Source organism: Podarcis filfolensis (assembly GCF_964270895.1).
Source record: "Podarcis filfolensis genome assembly, chromosome: 13".
NCBI classification, from domain to species: domain Eukaryota; kingdom Metazoa; phylum Chordata; class Lepidosauria; order Squamata; family Lacertidae; genus Podarcis; species Podarcis filfolensis.
This window is the reverse complement of record NC_139615.1, coordinates 18,563,209-18,581,673: the sequence shown is the minus strand read 5'-3', so window position 1 is coordinate 18,581,673 and position 18,465 is coordinate 18,563,209. Positions and strand designations below refer to the sequence as shown.

Genomic DNA, 18,465 nt, shown 5'->3' with positions numbered 1-18,465 from the left:
GCATTCTCCTCAGAGGTTAACTATATCACCAGAAGCCTTTCTGTTACGAATAATAGGTACCAAACTTCCAAAGGAACAGAAAAGACTCTTTATGTATGCCACAACAGCAGCACGGATGCTACTAGCCCAGAGACGGAAAGAAGAGAAATGGCAAACTAAGCTGTTAGCCTAGGCTGAAATGACAAAACTGACCAGAAAACTCAGAGACCAAGAAGACAAGAAATTCAAGAAAGAATGGGAGAAGTTTATAATTTATTTAGGAGACCACATCTGTAAGCAGATGAAAACATTAGCAGGATTTTAATCTCACTTGTAATGTAACAACTACTACGGTCGATATGGATAGATACAAAGCATAGATTGTGAAATAATTTTTTGTTGTTTAGTCGTTTAGTCGTGTCCGACTCTTCGTGATCCCATGGACCAGAGCACGCCAGGCATTCCTGTCTTCCACTGCCTCCCGCAGTTTGGTCAGACTCATACTGGTAGCTTCGAGAACACTATCCAACCATCTCGTCCTCTGTCGTCCCCTTCTCCTTGTGCCCTCCATCTTTCCCAACATCAGGGTCTTTTCCAGGGAGTCTTCTCTTCTCATGAGGTGGCCAAAGTATTGGAGTCTCAGCTTCAGGATCTGTCCTTCCAGTGAGCACTCAAGGCTGATTTCCTTAAGAATGGATAGGTTTGATCTTCTTGCAGTCCATGGGGCTCTCAAGAGTCTCCTCCAGAACCATAATTCAAAAGCATCAATTCTTCGGCGATCAGCCTTCTTTATGGTCCAGCTCTCACTTCCATACATCACTACTGGGAAAACCATAGCTTTAACTATACGGACCTTTGTTGGCAAGGTGATGTCTCTGCTTTTTAAGATGCTGTCTAGGTTTGTCATTGCTTTTCTCCCAAGAAGCAGGCGTCTTTTAATTTCGTGGCTGCTGTCACCATCTGCAGTGATCATGGAGCCCAAGAAAGTAAACTCTCTCACTGCCTCCATTTCTTCCCCTTGTAAATGTCTCAATAGGACCTATGAATGGGATGGGGGGGGGAGTCTGGAGGTTCAGAGAAATCTCATTTTATGGATATGTATTTGACATTGTAATTAATTTACATTTGTAAAATAAAAATGGTTTCAAAAAAAGAGAGAGAAAACTAGATCACTTTTGGCTTTCACTGGGTTCGGTAATGCTATTTGCTCTGTTCAGAAAAGGATTGGGGTGGGTGTGGGTGTCAGAATCTCCGTTCTTCCGAGCTGATAAGGCTCATCTTCGGAATTGCCTCCCATCGGTTAATTGACAACCTGATCCTTTAATAAGGCCTCAGGCACGTCGTCCCAGCAGAGCATCAAAACAGCACGCGGAAGGATGAGATAGTATGAGCCACATTGCTATGCTTTATTTTCTAGCTACGCAGAGAGCAACGAAAAATACATCCTCTCCCTGTGAGAGCAGAGAGCAACTGAAACAAAGGAACAAAGGAAACAGGAAACCACTAACGTCACATCCCGTCTCCCTTTCCCGTGAGACTCCAATAGCATAGAATCCCAGGAATGTAAACAGAGTCCTGTGACTCCACGCAGCTGCTCAGTGAGAAACAGAAACTAGCAGTGGGGGGGTGGGGGTCGAGTGACTCCTCTATGTGGGAAGGTTGCAGCATTTGCGACTGTTTAAAGGGAGAGGTGACATAATAGAAGTTTATAAAATTACACATGGCATTGAGAAAGTGAGTAGACACCCCTCTCACACACTAGAGCCCATGGACAGCCAAGGAAGCTGAGTATTTGAAAATGCAGAGCAGATAAACTGTTTCACGCAGTGCATAGCTAAACTATGGAACTCTCTGCCACAGGGGGCAGTGATAGCCGCCAACTTTGATGGCTTTAAACGAGGATTGGACACACTCATGGAGGACAAGGCTTTCAATGGCTACTAGCCCTTATGACAGAGAGGATGCGGGTGGCGCTGTGGTCTAAACCACAGAGCCTAGGGCTTGCCGATCAGAAGGTCGGCGGTTCAAATCCCCATGACGGGGTGAGCTCCCATTGTTCAGTCCCTGCAGTTCGAAAGCATGTCAAAGTGCAAGTGGGTAAATAGGTACCGCTCTGGCGGGAAGGTAAATGGCGTTTCCGTGCGCTGCTCTAGTTTCACCAGAAGCAGCTTAGTCATGCTGGCCACATGACCCAGAAGCTGTATGCCGGCTCCCTCGGCCAATAAAGCGAGATGAGCACCGCAACCCCAGAGTCGGCCACAACTGGACCTAATGGTCAGGGGTCCCTTAGCCCTTATGGCTATGCTGTACCTCTACTGTCAGAGACATTATTCGTGTATCTCATTACAGAAGTGGACAGCGGTTATGCCTCTAAATACCAGTTGTTGCCAATAGCAAATTGGAAAGTGCTGCTCCGCTCATTTCTGGCTTACGGGCTTCCCACTGGCATCTTGTTGGCCAAGGTAAGAGCCGGATACTGGGCTTGATGGGTCATTGGCCTGATCCAGCAGGCTTGTCTTATGTGGTTCTGTGGCAGGGACAGGACTAAGAGAGCGGGAGAGCCAGGATTCTCAAGAATGCCTCAGAAAATTAACCCAGAGTATGAGTGGCTGCCACAGTGGGGAAGGAGCCTGGAGCTAACCATGTTTCCCTCTGGAGTTTGCACATTCTCATTTGACTAATCCAGGGCCTGTAGTTACAGGAAGACAAATGACTGCATGTGTCGCCTTTCGTCTGCCACAGGCCCCGTTACCTAATCTTACAGAAAGAGGATCTCTTCAAAGGACTGTCGTTTGCATTTCCCCTGCCACTCCTCTTCCTGAGGCAACTTCCTTAATATTTGACTTTCCCCAAGATGACACAGCATTGGAGATGTGACTTCTTTCCTTTTTTAAAAATTGTATTTTATTGATTTTCAGTTACAAATGAATTGGATCTGAAAAAGGAGAAAAGAAATATCAGTAATAACAACAACAGGTTGGGAGTACAGAACCATCACAAAAGTGGGGGAAATATAACAGAAGCAATCCCAGCTGTGGTTCACTGGATATCCATTAGTGGGATGAAAGCGATATTCCTTAATGTTCGGTGTGTTGCTGGTGGCTAGAAGCCATTCTTGATGGTTTGTGCATATTCAATAAAAGTTTGCAAGACTGTTAGTTTGTCCTTAAGTATAGAATCCCATATCTGTGACATCCAAGCTTCAAAGAGATTTACAATGAGAGTCCTCCAGTACATGACCATTCTTAATCTGGCAGCAGCTAACACATGGGTAATAACATTTTACGCTTTCCTTGGGCATCTAAAGGAAAAGAAGATAACAATGCTATTGTGGGGTCTGATTCCATAATCTGGTTTATGGTCTGGAGAACCTTTTCCCAAAAGGGAACAATCTTTGGACAGCACCGCCACATGGTGTACAGTAATTCCAGGAAGTTTGCAATCTCGCCAGCATAATGGAATGAGATTTTGGCTGATTTTATACAATTTTGTAGGGTGCATGTACCATCGGTGTGCCACTTGTTTTCCTGAGCTTTTATCAAGAGAGTTCTGAAGAAGACACTATTCAGAATGTTATTCCAATGTTGCTCATCTAGAGTTTCCCCAGAGTCCTTTTCCAATGTAGTTTCCAATGTAGTAAGTAGGGCGAAAGCCAAATGAACTAGTACCTTGTGTATTTGGGGCATTATTCCTTTTCCTAGTGGGCTAATGGTGTCAACTATTTGCTCCAAAGTGGTTAAAGAGTGTGTTGTTCTTGGTTGGTTGAGAAAATGTATGAGTTAATGAATTTCTAACCAGCTGCAGGCTACGTCTGCTAGTATGAAGTTTTATTCTGGGGTCATAAGTGGTTTTTGATTAGTTAAAAAAAACAACCTTTAAGCTTGTGCAAGCCCTCTCTTTCCCCCTGGTAAAATTCCCTATTTTTTTGCTCTATAAGACTCACTTTTCCCCTCCTAAAAGGTAAGGGGAAATGTGTGTGCGTCTTATGGAGCGAATGCAGGCTGCGCAGCTATCCCAGAAGCCAGAACAGCAAGAGGGATTGCTGCTTTCACAGTGTAGCGATCCTTCTTGCTGTTCTGGCTTCTGAGATTCAGAATATTTTTTTTCTTGTTTTCCTCCTCCAAAAACTAGGTGCGTCTTGTGGTCTGGTGCGTCTTATAGAGCGATAAATACGGTACCCTGTTTCTGCTGCTTTGCAAAAAGAAAGATGGTTGGGGGCAGGCCCTGCTGGCCATGGAGTAAGCAGCAGAAACTGAGAGTTCCCAGAGAAAATATTTTAAAAGATGGATTTCTCACTCTGAAGAACAAGTATTATGAAGCAAAGAATAAAGACCAGTCCTTAAGAAACTTTTCAAGCAGGAATGTAATCTGGAGTAGAGAAATAATAAATGCCACTATTTAATTTTGGGCTAGACAGCAGCCCTGGTCCGGGTACCAAACTTACTGGCTTGAAAAGAATTAAAATCAAAGGGCTTGAGAATACAAAAATGGACAGTCAGAAATGATTGGACCTCTCACATTTAAATAGCAGATGGAAAAAACAAAGGACTAATATCCAGGACAGTAAAATATTTGGAAATTTTGGAGTAAATAACTGAATATAATTAATGGCTATTACTTCTAGTCTCTGAGCCTGAAGCCTGATACCAGGCCAGAGACTAGATTTAATTGAAGCAAAAGAGCTTGAAAGGGAAAAACAACAATAAATACTACAAAGATAACAGAAGCTGGTAAAAGCCAATCCCAGAGATATTCGCATTAAACTGTCAGGAAATTAGTGTGACTTTAAGGCACGGTAATTAGTGTTTCAGTGATGCAATTGACTTGTCCACCAGGAGGTCTCCATGGGATACGTGCCTTGAGGACCAGGATCATTATTGGCTGCTCACGTTTTGATCTTTCAAGATGTGGCTCCTCCTCCCCCCTGCCCCAAAAATGAGAGTGGCCATCTGTAAGAAAAGAAAGTTGTAACTACCATAATGGTCACAGCTCTGTAAAACATGAGAACGTTGGTAAACACACATCAAAAAAATGCTGCAGCTGCTGAAGTTTCCTCTTCTACACAACCACTCTCATAACCAGAACCCTAGTCTTCTCCTTTGCCAGGGACTCCACAGCCTGACTATTGTTTCTAGGCAAAATGGCATTGAAAACATCTGTGGCAGAAGCCTCACGGTCTACAGATTTATCTGAAGTCAACAGTTGCCTCTGTGTGCGTGTGTGTTTAAAGACCACCTTGTTGTCATTTCCCCAATGGGGCTAAAGTTAAAGGAACTTAGGCAGAACAGCCTGAGCGATTCCACCAAACAAACATTTTTCTTAATAGCTGCGATCGTCTGTCAATATGAAACCTAGATATTGGTATATACAGCCGTATCTTGGATCCCGAACGCTTTGGTACTCAGACGTTTGGGCTCCCAAATGCCACAAACCAGGAAGTGAGTGTTCCAGTTTGCAAACGTTCTTTGGAACCCGAACGTCTGACAGGGCTTCCGCAGCTTCCGATTGGCTGCAGGAGCTTCCCGCAGCAAATCAGAAGCCGTGCTTTGGTTTCCAAACGTTTTGGAAATCAAAGAGAGTTCCAGAATGGATTTCGTTTGACTTCCAAGGTATGACTGTAGTCTACAGTTCTGTGTTTTGCATAAGGTAGTTTTGAGGTGCACTTGAAATGTGACAAATCTCTACTATCATTTCCCCCCACAACCGATCCAAGTCTTTGTGGTTGCAGAGAAACATTCCATCTTCCAGCACGAGAGAGGATTCTCACCAATATGTAGTTTGGTGGGAGAGTGTGGAAGGAAAGTTATTGCTTTTTAGTAATGTTGGCTTAGTAATATTGTTTTATATAATGTTATATAATGTTTATATAATGTTAAATTTATATTATGTTAATGTTTATATAATGTTAAATCTAGGGCCTTAAATTAGGGTTGCTTTTTTGGGGGCCATGTTTTTACACTATGGTTTTATGGACTGATTTTTACATTCTTATTTCTATTTTCTAATGTGTTTTGAATGTTTATACTTATTGTTTGCTTGATATTCTGTGAGCCACTTTTGGGCACAATCTTGAGGGCAGGTGGCAAACAACGGAACAGATGATGGTGAGGGACCAAGTCTGGTTGTTGCCACTCCCCTCTCTTCCCATCAGGCCTCTGAGGGCTTTTGGGTGCCTGAGGCATGTGAGATGCTTCAAAAGACTCCCCAGAAGCTGCTGGGAGAGACAGGCTACCGTACATAAGTCAAATGAAAAGGACCTTTCCTGCAGGTTTGCTCTCTGAAAATATGGGGTGCAGGAAGGAAGAATGGGAAGGAAATGGCACACTAGGTTGGAGAGTAAAATATTCAAAGAAAGTATTCATCAGAGCTCAAAGCCAAATGGTATTTCCCAAGGCAGCAAATTTCAGCTCTTCGACAGTGGAATTTGCTGCCAAGGAGTGTGGTGGAGGTCTTTAAGCAGAGGTTTGACAACCATATGTCAGGAGTGCTCTGGTGGTGTTTCCTGCTTGGCAGGGGGTTGGACTCGATGGCCCTTGTGGTCTCTTCCAACTCTATGATTCTATGATTCTAAGGCTGACTGTTTCCTTTTTTCCCTTCCCCACTGAGCACTGACAGTAATTAACCTAAGAATAGCACTAGAATTAAGGAAACCAAAAAGAACAGAAAGGGCAGAAATGAAACAGAGAGAGAGAGAGAGAGAGAGAAAGCTATTTATTGAACTGGGACAGAGGAAGAGAGAGTTGCACATCTAAGCGGATGCAAGACAGACCACACTCGAATACTGGGAATGTCCTCAGAGCAGGATGCAGAGGCTAAACATTGTGGCCCGAGACCAGAGCTTTGCTGTGGTCGCTGCTGCTGCACTTTCCCTTTCAAACAAATAGAAAAGGAGCTGCCTCTTCTGTCGCTGCTGCCACAATACTTATGCTCCTCCTGCTGACGGTGCTGGTTTTGACCTTTAAAGCCCTATGCGGCCTAGGACCCACATACCTATGGGACTGCCTCTCCTGGTACGCCCCGCGGAGGACCTTAAGGTCCACAAATGACAACTTTTTTTTTCTATGTAATTTTTATTAATTTTCCAATAAAAACAAATTTATAACACAATTAAACATTAGGAATTCATCACATGTCTTTTTTCTTTTAGACTTCCATCAACATGTCTGATAATTTTCCGTAGTTATTACGTACCTTCACATTTCTTCATGTATATTGCACTATGTATATCTTATCTTTCCACGTTATTTAAACAATATTTCTACCAAACCTTCTTACAGAGCTTCTTGGAAACTTACAAACGTTATATCATTACCACAAATATGTCATCTATTTTCCTTTTTAAAAAGGTGTGTTTTCATTTATTGCATAGGAGAAACAGTGATAGAGCTTATCTGGCATAAATCAATACCTTCCTCTTTCAACTGGGCACCCCACAGCCTTGACAGACAAGCCAAGTTAGCTTGTTAGCGCTGTCAAATGACTGGGATGCTGTAACGCTGGTGGCCTGTGGAGGCGCTGTCTGCAATGTAAATTAATGGCTTGGGATTTCATAGGAATACTACTTCAGGTTGTATAAAATGGGGTTCATGAGTGAATAGTGGAATTGATAGAAATGTTTATGTTTATGACAAAAAAAAAAACACCTTTTCCCCTGCCTTTGCCAATTAAACTTGGGATACAGTGGTACCTCGGGTTACATACGCTTCAGGCTACAGACTCCGCTAACCCAGAAATAGTACCTCGGGTTAAGGACTTTGCTTCAGGATAAGAACAGAAATCGTGCAGCGGCGGTGCAGCAGCAGCGGGAGGCCCCATTAGCTAAAGTGGTGCTTCAGGTTAAGAACAATTTCAGGTTAAGAACGGACCTCCGGAATGAATTAAGTACTTAACCCGAGGTACCACTGTATTTCATTTCATTTCCAGACTCAGGGCCGTCTTACCCATAGATGCTAGTGGTGCGGGGTGCCGGGGCACCAAGTTTTGGAGGGTGCCAGGTGAGAGTCCCGGGAACACTGAATGAGCGTTCTGAGTGAGCGAAGGGGCGTGTACTGCTCCTGCCGAGTGTCGGCTCAGTTTTTCCCCTTTTAGCCTGTAGGCGCCAAATTCTGCGGAGTGCCAGAAGCTAAAAGGGAAAAAACCCAGCCAACGCTCAGCCGGAGCGGCGCACACACCCTTGCTCGCTCAGGGCAGGCCCACTCACTCGGTGTGCTCACTCACTCAACAGGTTGAGGCGCAGGCACGCGTGGTGCCCCTCCTGTTAGCTGTCTTCGTCTTTGAGCTGGGCATCAGGCGCCACGGATCTCCACAGGGCTGGCTCCCCCGGCCCGCTTACCGCCCTCACTCACCTCCACCATGCCGCGCCCAAGCAGCGCCACACCCGGAGCCTCCACTTGCCGTAGCCACCGCACCACAAAGCAGCCAGCTGAGCTGGAAGGTGCCTCATCCAGCCTCTGCCTCTTCACTGCCGGAGGAGCCTCCCCCCAGCCGTTGCCCGCCTCCTCCAGCCCCACAAAGCTGGGCGCGGCACAGGCAGCTCCATCCCGTCCCAAGAGGCTTCCTCCACTGCTGCTGGTGTTCCCTCATGAAATATACTCAGAGTCGCAAAGTGATTTCGTGCTCTTTATTCAGCTCATAGTGGTGAGGAGGAATGAATGAAAGTCCCCTCAAAGTATCTGCTTTATATACATTATTTACACAATGGGCTGCACATGATTGGCTAATGCCGGAATTCTACTGTAAGCCAATCAAGTTGTGGATTCACTTCTATCTGGAGCATGATTGGGTGGTTCCTGCCAACCAATCATACTGCTGCATTGTTCTAGGACCAATCAGACTGCTGCCTTTTGGATCCTATTGTTCTATGACCAATCAGACTGCTGCAGTTTGGATCTTATTCAACTCAGTACATAACACCTCACTAAAAAAAAGGAGGTTGATAACTCTGGGAACCGGGGGGGGGGGGGGGAATATGCTTAAGAAGGCCCTGTCCAAACTTTGTAAAAAAGCTCAAAAAAAGCACAGAAAACAGAAGCCTCTAGTATTCTCACCCCACCCCCACCGCTTCCGAAAAGATTCCTTGGTGTTATCACAGAATAGAAATTTGGCCTTCAGATGAACAAGAAATGAAACCAGTCTCTATGGGATTCCTGTGGCTTTGCTTGTCTCGGATGCCTCAAGGAAGGGTCTTGACTCATGGAACTGAGTTGAGTCAGAGCTTCTCAGCCTTGCCTGCTGCACATGAACTCAGCCACGATCAGCACCAAGGAAAGCAGGACCAAGCCAGCAACTCCCAGGCGGATGTTGATCTCCAAGGATGTAAAAGTGTTTGCTGCAGAGTGAGACAGAGAAGAGTTACTCAATTGGTGGTTGTGATGAAGGGAGGGTGGGGAGGGAAATGATCTCAAGGCTGTGGCCCTCAGCATACTTAGCCCCATTGAGTCCAGTGGGACTTACTTCTGATTTCTAAGAACATAAGAACAGCCTGCTGGATCTACCTGCCAATGGAAGGAGTCTTCTAATCTACTCCACTTGCCTTTTCCTTCTGACTAGAGCCAGAGAGATGATACAAAGCATACTAAGTCTGCAAGCAGTGGACCAACTCAAAGTTCCACTGTCACAGTTGCTCCCTGTTGCTAAGAAGATGGCAGGTACACATGTTGCGTTTCAGTTTTTCATGTCACTGCAGGAGCATCCAAAAGTGGTCAGTTTGTGATTGGTCATTTGCTGGGTGTTCCATTCAGAATTACTGGTCCATAATGTGGGCTTGAAATTTCATTGACCAATGGATTGGTTGGGTGGTCCTGGCTGAAGAGAGCAGAAGGTCGGGTTCAGCACTGCCTGGGGGTCAGCTGGGAAGCTCAGTAACTTGAGCCAAACTCAGTTCTCATAAGAAAACCCGTTGTTTTTAAAAACAAGACTTTGTTAAAAGCAAAAACTTCACATGATTACACAATTTAGAACTGCTCAGAAGCAAAGAAAATAACAAAACTATCTTATCTAGCTGGCTGACACAAAACACACAAATCGTAGCAGGCTGAGCATGAAGGCAAAATTCAATCTAAGGTCCGAACAGGCACTGATCATCCCTTCAGGATGAAAGCTCCTTCATACCAGCCCCAACCCAGATTTAAGAAATATCCGCAGATTTGTTGTTGAAGGTTGTAAATAAACAACAACTGGGTCTATATGTATAGATGTTACAGATGTACTAGATGATAAGGCAGTGTTACCATGAAAAGGGGGAGGGTGTTAGTGTTGTAATGTCTCCTTCTCACATTGCACAATGTTGCGGGTTGCCTTTAATTACTTAATTGATGTATGAGTATGGGAATCATTTAAATGTCTCCTCCCTCTCTCCTCTCTCTCTGCTCCTCTGCTGAAGAAGATGGATGTGAGAGTCGTCTTGTTGTTTTGTTATTTGCTTTATAAATAAAACCTTTGTTGTTACTATTCCAACCACAGTTGCTTCTGCTGTATTCTGCTGTAAAAGACTGAGTTTACTATTTGTAAATGGGCATTTAATGCTCACAGGCCCAGTGTTGTTGAATACAGGGGTACCTCTGAATGAATTCATAAACTTTATTACGTTCACAGACCAGGATAAAAAACAAACAAACAAACAAACATATAAATAAAATAGCAGTTAGGGTTTTTTCTTAAACTGATAACTGTTGGAGCAAATAAGGACAAAGAAACAAGCATAGGATAAAACATCTGAATAAAATACAAGATTAAACATGGATAATGGATGGATAAAAACTGATAGTTAAAACAGATAACAACTAAAAACAAATAAAAACATGCAGTTAAATAAACAAACAAACAAATAAAACATGCAGTTAAAACAACTGTAAGAGAGTGAGAACTAAAAGATTCGCAGTTAAAACAACTATAAGAGGCTGCAGAGTAGAAGCCTCTGAAATAGAGGACACTCACAGCATTAGAAACTGATGTGCAAATATGGTTAAAACAGACAATTAAAACAATGTACAGCAATAAATTTAGACACAACGTGCAACAATAAACTATCCCAGGGAGTTGACTCAGAGTCACCCATGGAACCGAGTTTGGGCATTTTCATGCCGGACTATTTTGAGTTGGGTGATGGTCTGCGTCTACAGATTTGCACACAGAATCTGGCGACCATCCAGGTCTTCTTCTGGTCTTTGCCTAACAGCAAAAGGTCAAATTTCTGCTTTTGCGGGAGGTCGGCGAGCCTCACCAGTAGGGGATCAATGAACTTACTGCGTGCCTCTTCGTAAAAAGGACATTTAAAGAATAAGTGTTCTGGGCTTCCTATCTCTCCCAATGGACAGGTGCAAAGTCTCTGGGCATAGGGGACTTTTCTAAAGGCTCCATCCAGGACCGGTGAGGGAAGAGCCGCACTTCTGGCAAGTGTAAAGGCCCTTCTTGCATTTCTAGATACGAGAAAGGAGAGATATGCTGCCGGTGCGGCTATATCTCTCTGATTTATCCAATTTTATAGTCTGGGCACCTTGCGCAGTCCTGTTGTTAAGCATTTGCTTAACATCAATATACAAATGGTACCTCTGGTTACATACGCTTCACGTTACATACGCTTCAGGTTACAGACTCCACTAACCCAGAAATAGTACCTCTCTTCAGTTTCAGGTTAAGAACGGACCTCCAGAACGAATTAAGTACTTAACCCGAGGTACACTGTATGCCATTACTCAGGAGATTAGTTGGCAGAGAACACAGGTGGGATGTGCCCCTTGTCAGGGAAGCTGCACAGCAGAGATGCCCTGGGATGACGAGAGGACTGGGCCTCACAAAGATGGAAAACTTTGGAGAAAGCTCTCCTGGAGAAGAAAGAGAGCTGATATGCGGAAGGTGGAACATCTGCAACTGTATCACTGCAAAATAGGAAACTTTTCTCCTGCTTTTAGAGAAGTGGTGCCGACGGAGGCTAAGAAGCTGGTTCCCTCCTCCCTGCAGTGTGAGTCTCAGGCCCCTTGAAGCTCCTGCCTCTTACACAACAGGGAGCAAGACTTGAACAGCAGGGAAGAGACAAGTACCCAACCAATCTTCTCACCTCTTACAACCAGCTCCGTGGCATTACTTGTCTCTGACCAGGCAAAGGGATTTCCCCGTCGGTGATATTGGCAGGTGTAGTTTCCTTCATCTTCCAACCCCACGTTGAAGAAAGGGAACTCGGCTCTGTTTCTCTCTGACTCCGTCACCTGCGATGTTATCAGTTCCCCGGATTTGTAGAGGGAGAAGTTCAGACCCTTTTCTGGCCCCTGGCACTCGATGGTGATATTCTGTCCTGGGGAAATATGTTCGTCGGGTAGCACTTTGATGGAGGGTTTGGACAGGCTGGGATCTGGGTGCAAATAAAACACTGTGAGAATGGTATGGCTTGATATTCTTCCCCTGCACTCTGCTGCTTTTGATCAGATCCGCAGAAATATCTGCAAACTAGAACTATGCCCTTTTAAAATGTGGCTCTTTTGGGGGGTGGGTGGGGGTTATTTGGGTTACTATCTTTATTTTGATTTTATATATGGTGATCTTTTTCTGTGAACCGCCCTGAGACCTCTGGATATAGGGCAGTATATAAATTCAGTAAACAAACAAACAAACAAACAAACAAACAAACAAACAAACTGACTTTTAACACATAATTAAAAACATGCTTAGAATGGCTCTTTGCTTATGAAAAAATGGTTGTACGTAGGGACTACTACTGTTTTGTCTTTGGTTAAAAATGTTTAGAGTAGTTGTAGAGAATTATTGGCCCTCCAGATGTTATGGACCTACATGCCATTGGCTACACTTGCTAGGACCCAGTAACATCTGGAAGGACAAAAGTTCCTTCCTAGTCTGCATCTATCTATCTATCTATCATCTATCTATCTATCATCTATCTATCTATCTATCTATCTATCTATCATCTATCTATCTATCTATCTATCTATCTATCTATCTATCTATCTATCTATATCTATCATCTATCTATCATCTATCTATCTATCTATCTATCTATCTATCTATCTATCTATCTATCTATCATCTATCTATCTATATCTATCTATCTATCATCTATCTATCATCTATCATCTATCTATCTATCATCTATCTATCATCTATCTATCATCATCTATCATATATCTATCTATCATCTATCCAAAGTAATAATCATAAATAATAAGAATAAAAATGTGCACTCAACCACCGAGACCATTCCATTGTAACTATCCAACCTCCCAAAATTTCAACACCTCTTGCGATGGTTTGACCCCTTTCCGTTTTAACACTACAAATTCTACAAACACCTTCCTGCAGCTTTCTTCAGAAGTTTCCCAAGAGAAGAAGAAGAAGAAGAAGATTTTGTATTTGATATCCCGCTTTATTACTACCCTAAGGAGTCTCAAAGCGGCTAACAGTCTCCTTTCCCTTCTTCCCCCACAACAAACACTCTATGAGGTGAGTGAGGCTGAGAGACTTCAAAGAAGTGTGACTGGCCCAAGGTCACCCAGCAGCTGCATGTGGAGGAGCGGAGACACGAACTTGGTTCCCCAGATTACGAGTCTACTGCTCTTAACCACTACACCACACTGCCTCTCAGAGCCACACACACCACACTCCCTCCTTCAATCCCAGCCAATTTGGAATATTTTATTCTATGCAAATTCTCCACTGGATGTACAGATGTTGAAAATGCAGAACACTCCCATTTCAGACCCTTTTGTGACAATAGGAGAATGTATTTGAACCTTACTTATTCTGTTGATGCGTCGGCTGTCACTGAAATCTGAGCACAGTTCAGCGAAGGCTGTTTTGTAGCAATATCTACATTGGTAGAGACCCCCTTGGAATTCTTGGGCATTGTCAAAGGCAAACACAGCCTCCTTTGTTGCTGTTTTCTCTGTCAGATTTCTCTGCTGCCCATCTGCACCCACTTGTATATACACAGAGAACAGCCATGGTAAGTTGTCTTCTGCCTTGCAGCTGATTTTGACATTCCCCTTTTCGGCAAGCATTTCAGCTGAATTCACTGTGATGGAAGGCTTGGGATGCAGCTTTCCTGTACATGGAAGAGAACTAGGGTGAGATTTCAGAGATGCAGTTCAGCCTTCTCAAATCAGTCCCAGGCTACAGTCTGTCATATGGGAGAGGTTTGCATGTTCTGGGAGAATGCAAAATCCCAAGGATGGATCGAAGGGTAAATGTTCATAAGATCTTGATGCTTCTAAGTTTTTCGTTTACAACTTCAGTTTAGAGATGGGTGACCTGGCACCTTCCACACGCCTACAACACCCATCATTGGCCAGGCTAGGTGCGAGACGGGTTCCTGAGAAGAGTTACTGTTTCTTGCAGTTCAGTGTGGCAGATCCAGGAAATCTTACAAGCTGAGTTACTGTACATTTCTGTTGCTTATTTCAATGAATGCTGTAGAAAGCGTTAAGAACCAAGTATTTGGGATCATTGGTCTTATCTGCATCTACACGGAATATCAAGTGTATCTAACTGTGTGATTGCAATTTTTATTTAAGACTCGCAGTGCTTTTTCCTGGAGGTACTTAAGGGCACGTGGTACTAGCACCTTTTTGCCCCCTCAAAGAAAAGCACTGGTTAAGAAATTTTGTTGAATTTATGGCATCCGCAATACCAGAATGAACAAAGATCACGTCATTTCTGTAATATCTAGTACTAGTGGAGAACTCTTGATAACAACAACAAACAAGCAAAAACAACAAAAACAACATAAACAAATTTTTTTTTTAAAAAATCCCGCCCATCTGGCTAGGTTTCCTACCACTCTGGGCAGCTCCCAGCAGAATATTAAAAACACATTAAAACATCAAACATTAAAAACTTCTCTAAACAGGGCTGCCTTCAGTTATCTTCTAAAAGTCAGATAGCTGTTTAAGTCTCTTCCCAGCTGCTTCTGCTGTTCTTAAAGCCATGATCTGGAAAAGGCTGCTAGGCCTGGAGGGAGGGATGAGGCAGGCGGAAAAAGCCATTGCCTGATGGCCACCATAATGTCTCTCTCTCTCTCTCTCCCCCCCCTCCCCTTACATGTCAGTTGTGAGAATAGCATAAAAAGGCTAAGCCAGACTCTCACCTTTTATGTAGACTTGGACAGGATCACTACGATATGAGCACTGTCGATCATAACTTAAGCAATAGCTACACGTATAGGTTCCGCCATCTGAAACTCTTGCATTGGCAATCTGAAATACAGCTGCACCCCACTCACTCTTCCAATATGCTGAATAAGGAATTGGTGGGTCTTTGTGCAGACGGTAGTTTGCATCTTGACGGTAATCACTTGCACACTGTAAAATGATCTTTCCCCCAAGACTGACCACATTTGTGGAAACTCTTGATAACAACAACAACAAAACAACAACAACAACAACAACATATTTTTTATCGTTCCCTTACATGTCAGTTGTGAAAATGGCATAAAAAGGCTAAGCCAGGCTCTCACCTTTTATGAAGACTTTGACAGGATCACTACGATATGAGCACTGTCGATCATAACTTAAGCAATAGCTACATGTATAGGTTCCGCCATCTGAAATTCTTGCATTGGAAATCAGAAATACAGCTGCACCCCACTCACTCTTCCAATATGCTGAATCAGTAATTTGTGAATCTTTGTGCAGACGGTAGTTTGCATCTTGATGGTAATTACTTGAACACCGTAAAATGATATTTTCCCCCAGGCTGACCACATTTGTGGAAACCGCTGAGATGGAAGGTTTAGGGTAAGATTGTCCTGGACCGAAACAGGAGAACAAAGGTGAGATTTGGAAGATGGATCACCAAAGAGGAAGACAAAAGAAGGCCCTGACTTTACCACATGCTAATTTGTATGTAAAGATCCACATTTATAAATACAGTCGTACTTTGCTTCTCAAATGCCTTGTGACTCGAATGTTTTGGCTCCCGAATGCCGCAAACCCGGAAGTGAGTACTGTATTCTGGTTTGCGAACGTTTTTTGGAAGCTGAATGTCCAGTGCAGATTCCGACTGAGCGCAGGAAGCTCTTGCAGCCAATCAGAAGCCACGCCTCCATTTTTGAACGTTTTCGGAAGTTGAACGGACTTCCGGAACAGATTCCATTTGAGAACTAAGGTAATTACTAATTTTTAAATGAAAATGCATTATTTCCACCCTAATGGGGAAGACTGTGGTCAGGTGAGCTGTGTGTCTGCTCATTCCACTGTTCAGCTGCTCATGGTGGTTGGGCAACTTCAAGACCCCCTCCTGCTTTCCTTTCTTATGGTTTTCAAAACTGAACTTGGACAGCTTTTCAAAGAGAGGACTGTCCTCTGTAATGCAGAATATGAGGCCACCTCAATTGCCTATCAGAATGAGTTGGTAGAAGGCACTCTGTTCTACTGCAGCTACTCGAGCTTTGTCATGCAAGTTCCCCTAGGGGCCAACCAGATGTCTGTGGGAAGTCCAGGAGCAGGACTGAGAGCAGCAGAGCATTCTCCACACTTGAGATTCTTAGCAACTGTTCTTCACAGGTATCCTGCCTCTGGCTGTGCAGGGAGAAGGTTGCCATCATGTCTAGTTGCTCAGTCTAAGGTTACACTGGGGGAATTGCATTTTGTGTGTAGATTGTCTACAGGCAAAGGAATAGGGATGGGGTTCATACCATGGATAACATGGATTGATATAAAATATAGATTATGAAATAATATGCAGTTGTAAATGTTGACAATAGGACCCATGGAGGGGGTGGGGAGAAGTCTCGAGATTCAGAGTAGCCAAATGTAATCTGTTCCGGAAGACCGTTCGACTTCCAAAACGTGCAATTGCCAGTCGGCAAAATCCATTGAAAAAATGGGAGAAACACGCCTCGGAAGCTGTTCGCCCTCTGAGGTGTGTTGGAAAACCATTCACTTCCAGGTTGTTGTTTGAAAGCCGAAACGTTCAATTTCTGAAGCGTTCGACAACTGAGGTTCCACTGTACAGTATATCAATATGCATTTAGATTGTTACAATTTTATTTTTTGTATAATCAAATACTTTAAAAAAAAACATACCTAATTGAAAAATCAATAAATGTACATTTTGACCAAAAAAGAGAGAGAAAGAAATAGGGATGGGATGTTCCTGTACCTTTAATTTTTGTATAGATCAGAGAACGTTTGGTAGGCCTCTGTGTTTATAATGCAGATGTTAGGAAATTGGATTTGGTTGGGGGAAATCATTGCAGTTAGCTCCCATTCTGCCCCCATCCATCTCCCCCTGGCCCCATGTTCATATTTATCACCTGAAGAGACTCACCCCCAGAGATCTGCCACTGTCCAGCCAGCAGGAATCCTGGAAAGGAGATGATTGCATTAGCGCAATGTAGCTGAGCAGCAGGAACCACAACTGGGTCTCCGGTCCTTCCACCCGGCCGTTGCACAACCCCCAGTCCCTTCACCCTTTCATCTGAGATACCAACCAATAAAGAGGATGTTGAAAGGGAGCCTCATGATGAAGGACTGCCTAGCCCTGTAGTCCAGTGTCGTGTGTCCCCCAAGATGTGTGCTGTCCCTGGAATGAAGATCTTGGAGGGAGGCTGCAGCATGGCTCTGCAACACAGTTCTTCCCTTTGATGTACACATACTCTGTGATGCACAGTTGAGCAGCGCTGGAAGTGCCTCGCAAGCCACTTCCCTTTTTCCCCTTCCATGCTGCAGTCATATTCTGCAAAATCAGCTTGGAGTAGATCATGTGCTTTCATATATATTTGCAATATCGGAAGGGACCACACGGGTCATCTAGTCCAACCCCCTGCAATGTAGGAGGGTTGTTGGTTTTTTTGCCCAAGGTGAAGCTCAAACCCACAACCCTGAGAATAAGAGTCTTGTGCTCTACCAACTGAGCTATCCCAGAGCTGCATTCTCCTCAGAGGTTAACTATATCACCAGAAGCCTTTCTGCTACGAATTATAGGTACCAACATTCCAAAGGAACAGAAAAGACTCTTTATGTATGCCACAACAGCAGCACGGATGCTACTAGCCCAGAGACGGAAAGAAGAGAAATGGTAAACTAAGCTGTTAGCCTAGGCTGAAATGACAAAACTGACCAGAAAACTCAGAGACCAAGAAGACAAGAAATTCAAGAAAGAATGGGAGAAGTTTATAATTTATTTAGGAGACCACATCTGTAAGCAGATGAAAACATTAGCAGGATTTTAATCTCACTTGTAATGTAACAACTACTACGGTCGATATGGATAGATACAAAGCATAGATTGTGAAATAATTTTTTGTTGTTTAGTCGTTTAGTCGTGTCCGACTCTTCGTGATCCCATGGACCAGAGCACGCCAGGCACTCCTGTCTTCCACTGCCTCCCGCAGTTTGGTCAGACTCATACTGGTAGCTTCGAGAACACTATCCAACCATCTCGTCCTCTGTCGTCCCCTTCTCCTTGTGCCCTCCATCTTTCCCAACATCAGGGTCTTTTCCAGGGAGTCTTCTCTTCTCATGAGGTGGCCAAAGTATT

At 43.8% G+C, this 18,465-nt stretch overlaps 1 protein-coding gene across 1 annotated transcript; it reads right to left on the bottom strand.

The window, feature by feature from the left end:
- Nucleotides 1–7,598: 7,598 nt before the first annotated feature.
- LOC310746512 (osteoclast-associated immunoglobulin-like receptor) lies at nucleotides 7,599–18,249 on the bottom strand. The gene is made up of 7 exons (XM_083580360.1): nucleotides 17,417–18,249; nucleotides 17,254–17,289; nucleotides 15,440–15,730; nucleotides 13,724–14,029; nucleotides 12,035–12,325; nucleotides 8,893–9,307; nucleotides 7,599–8,557 (listed from the first exon to the last, which is right to left on the bottom strand). Exons 1-6 carry the CDS (start codon nucleotides 17,577–17,579, stop codon nucleotides 9,198–9,200), a joined length of 1,197 nt encoding a protein of 398 aa, XP_083436486.1. The 5' UTR covers nucleotides 17,580–18,249; the 3' UTR covers nucleotides 7,599–8,557; nucleotides 8,893–9,197.
- Nucleotides 18,250–18,465: the final 216 nt, after the last annotated feature.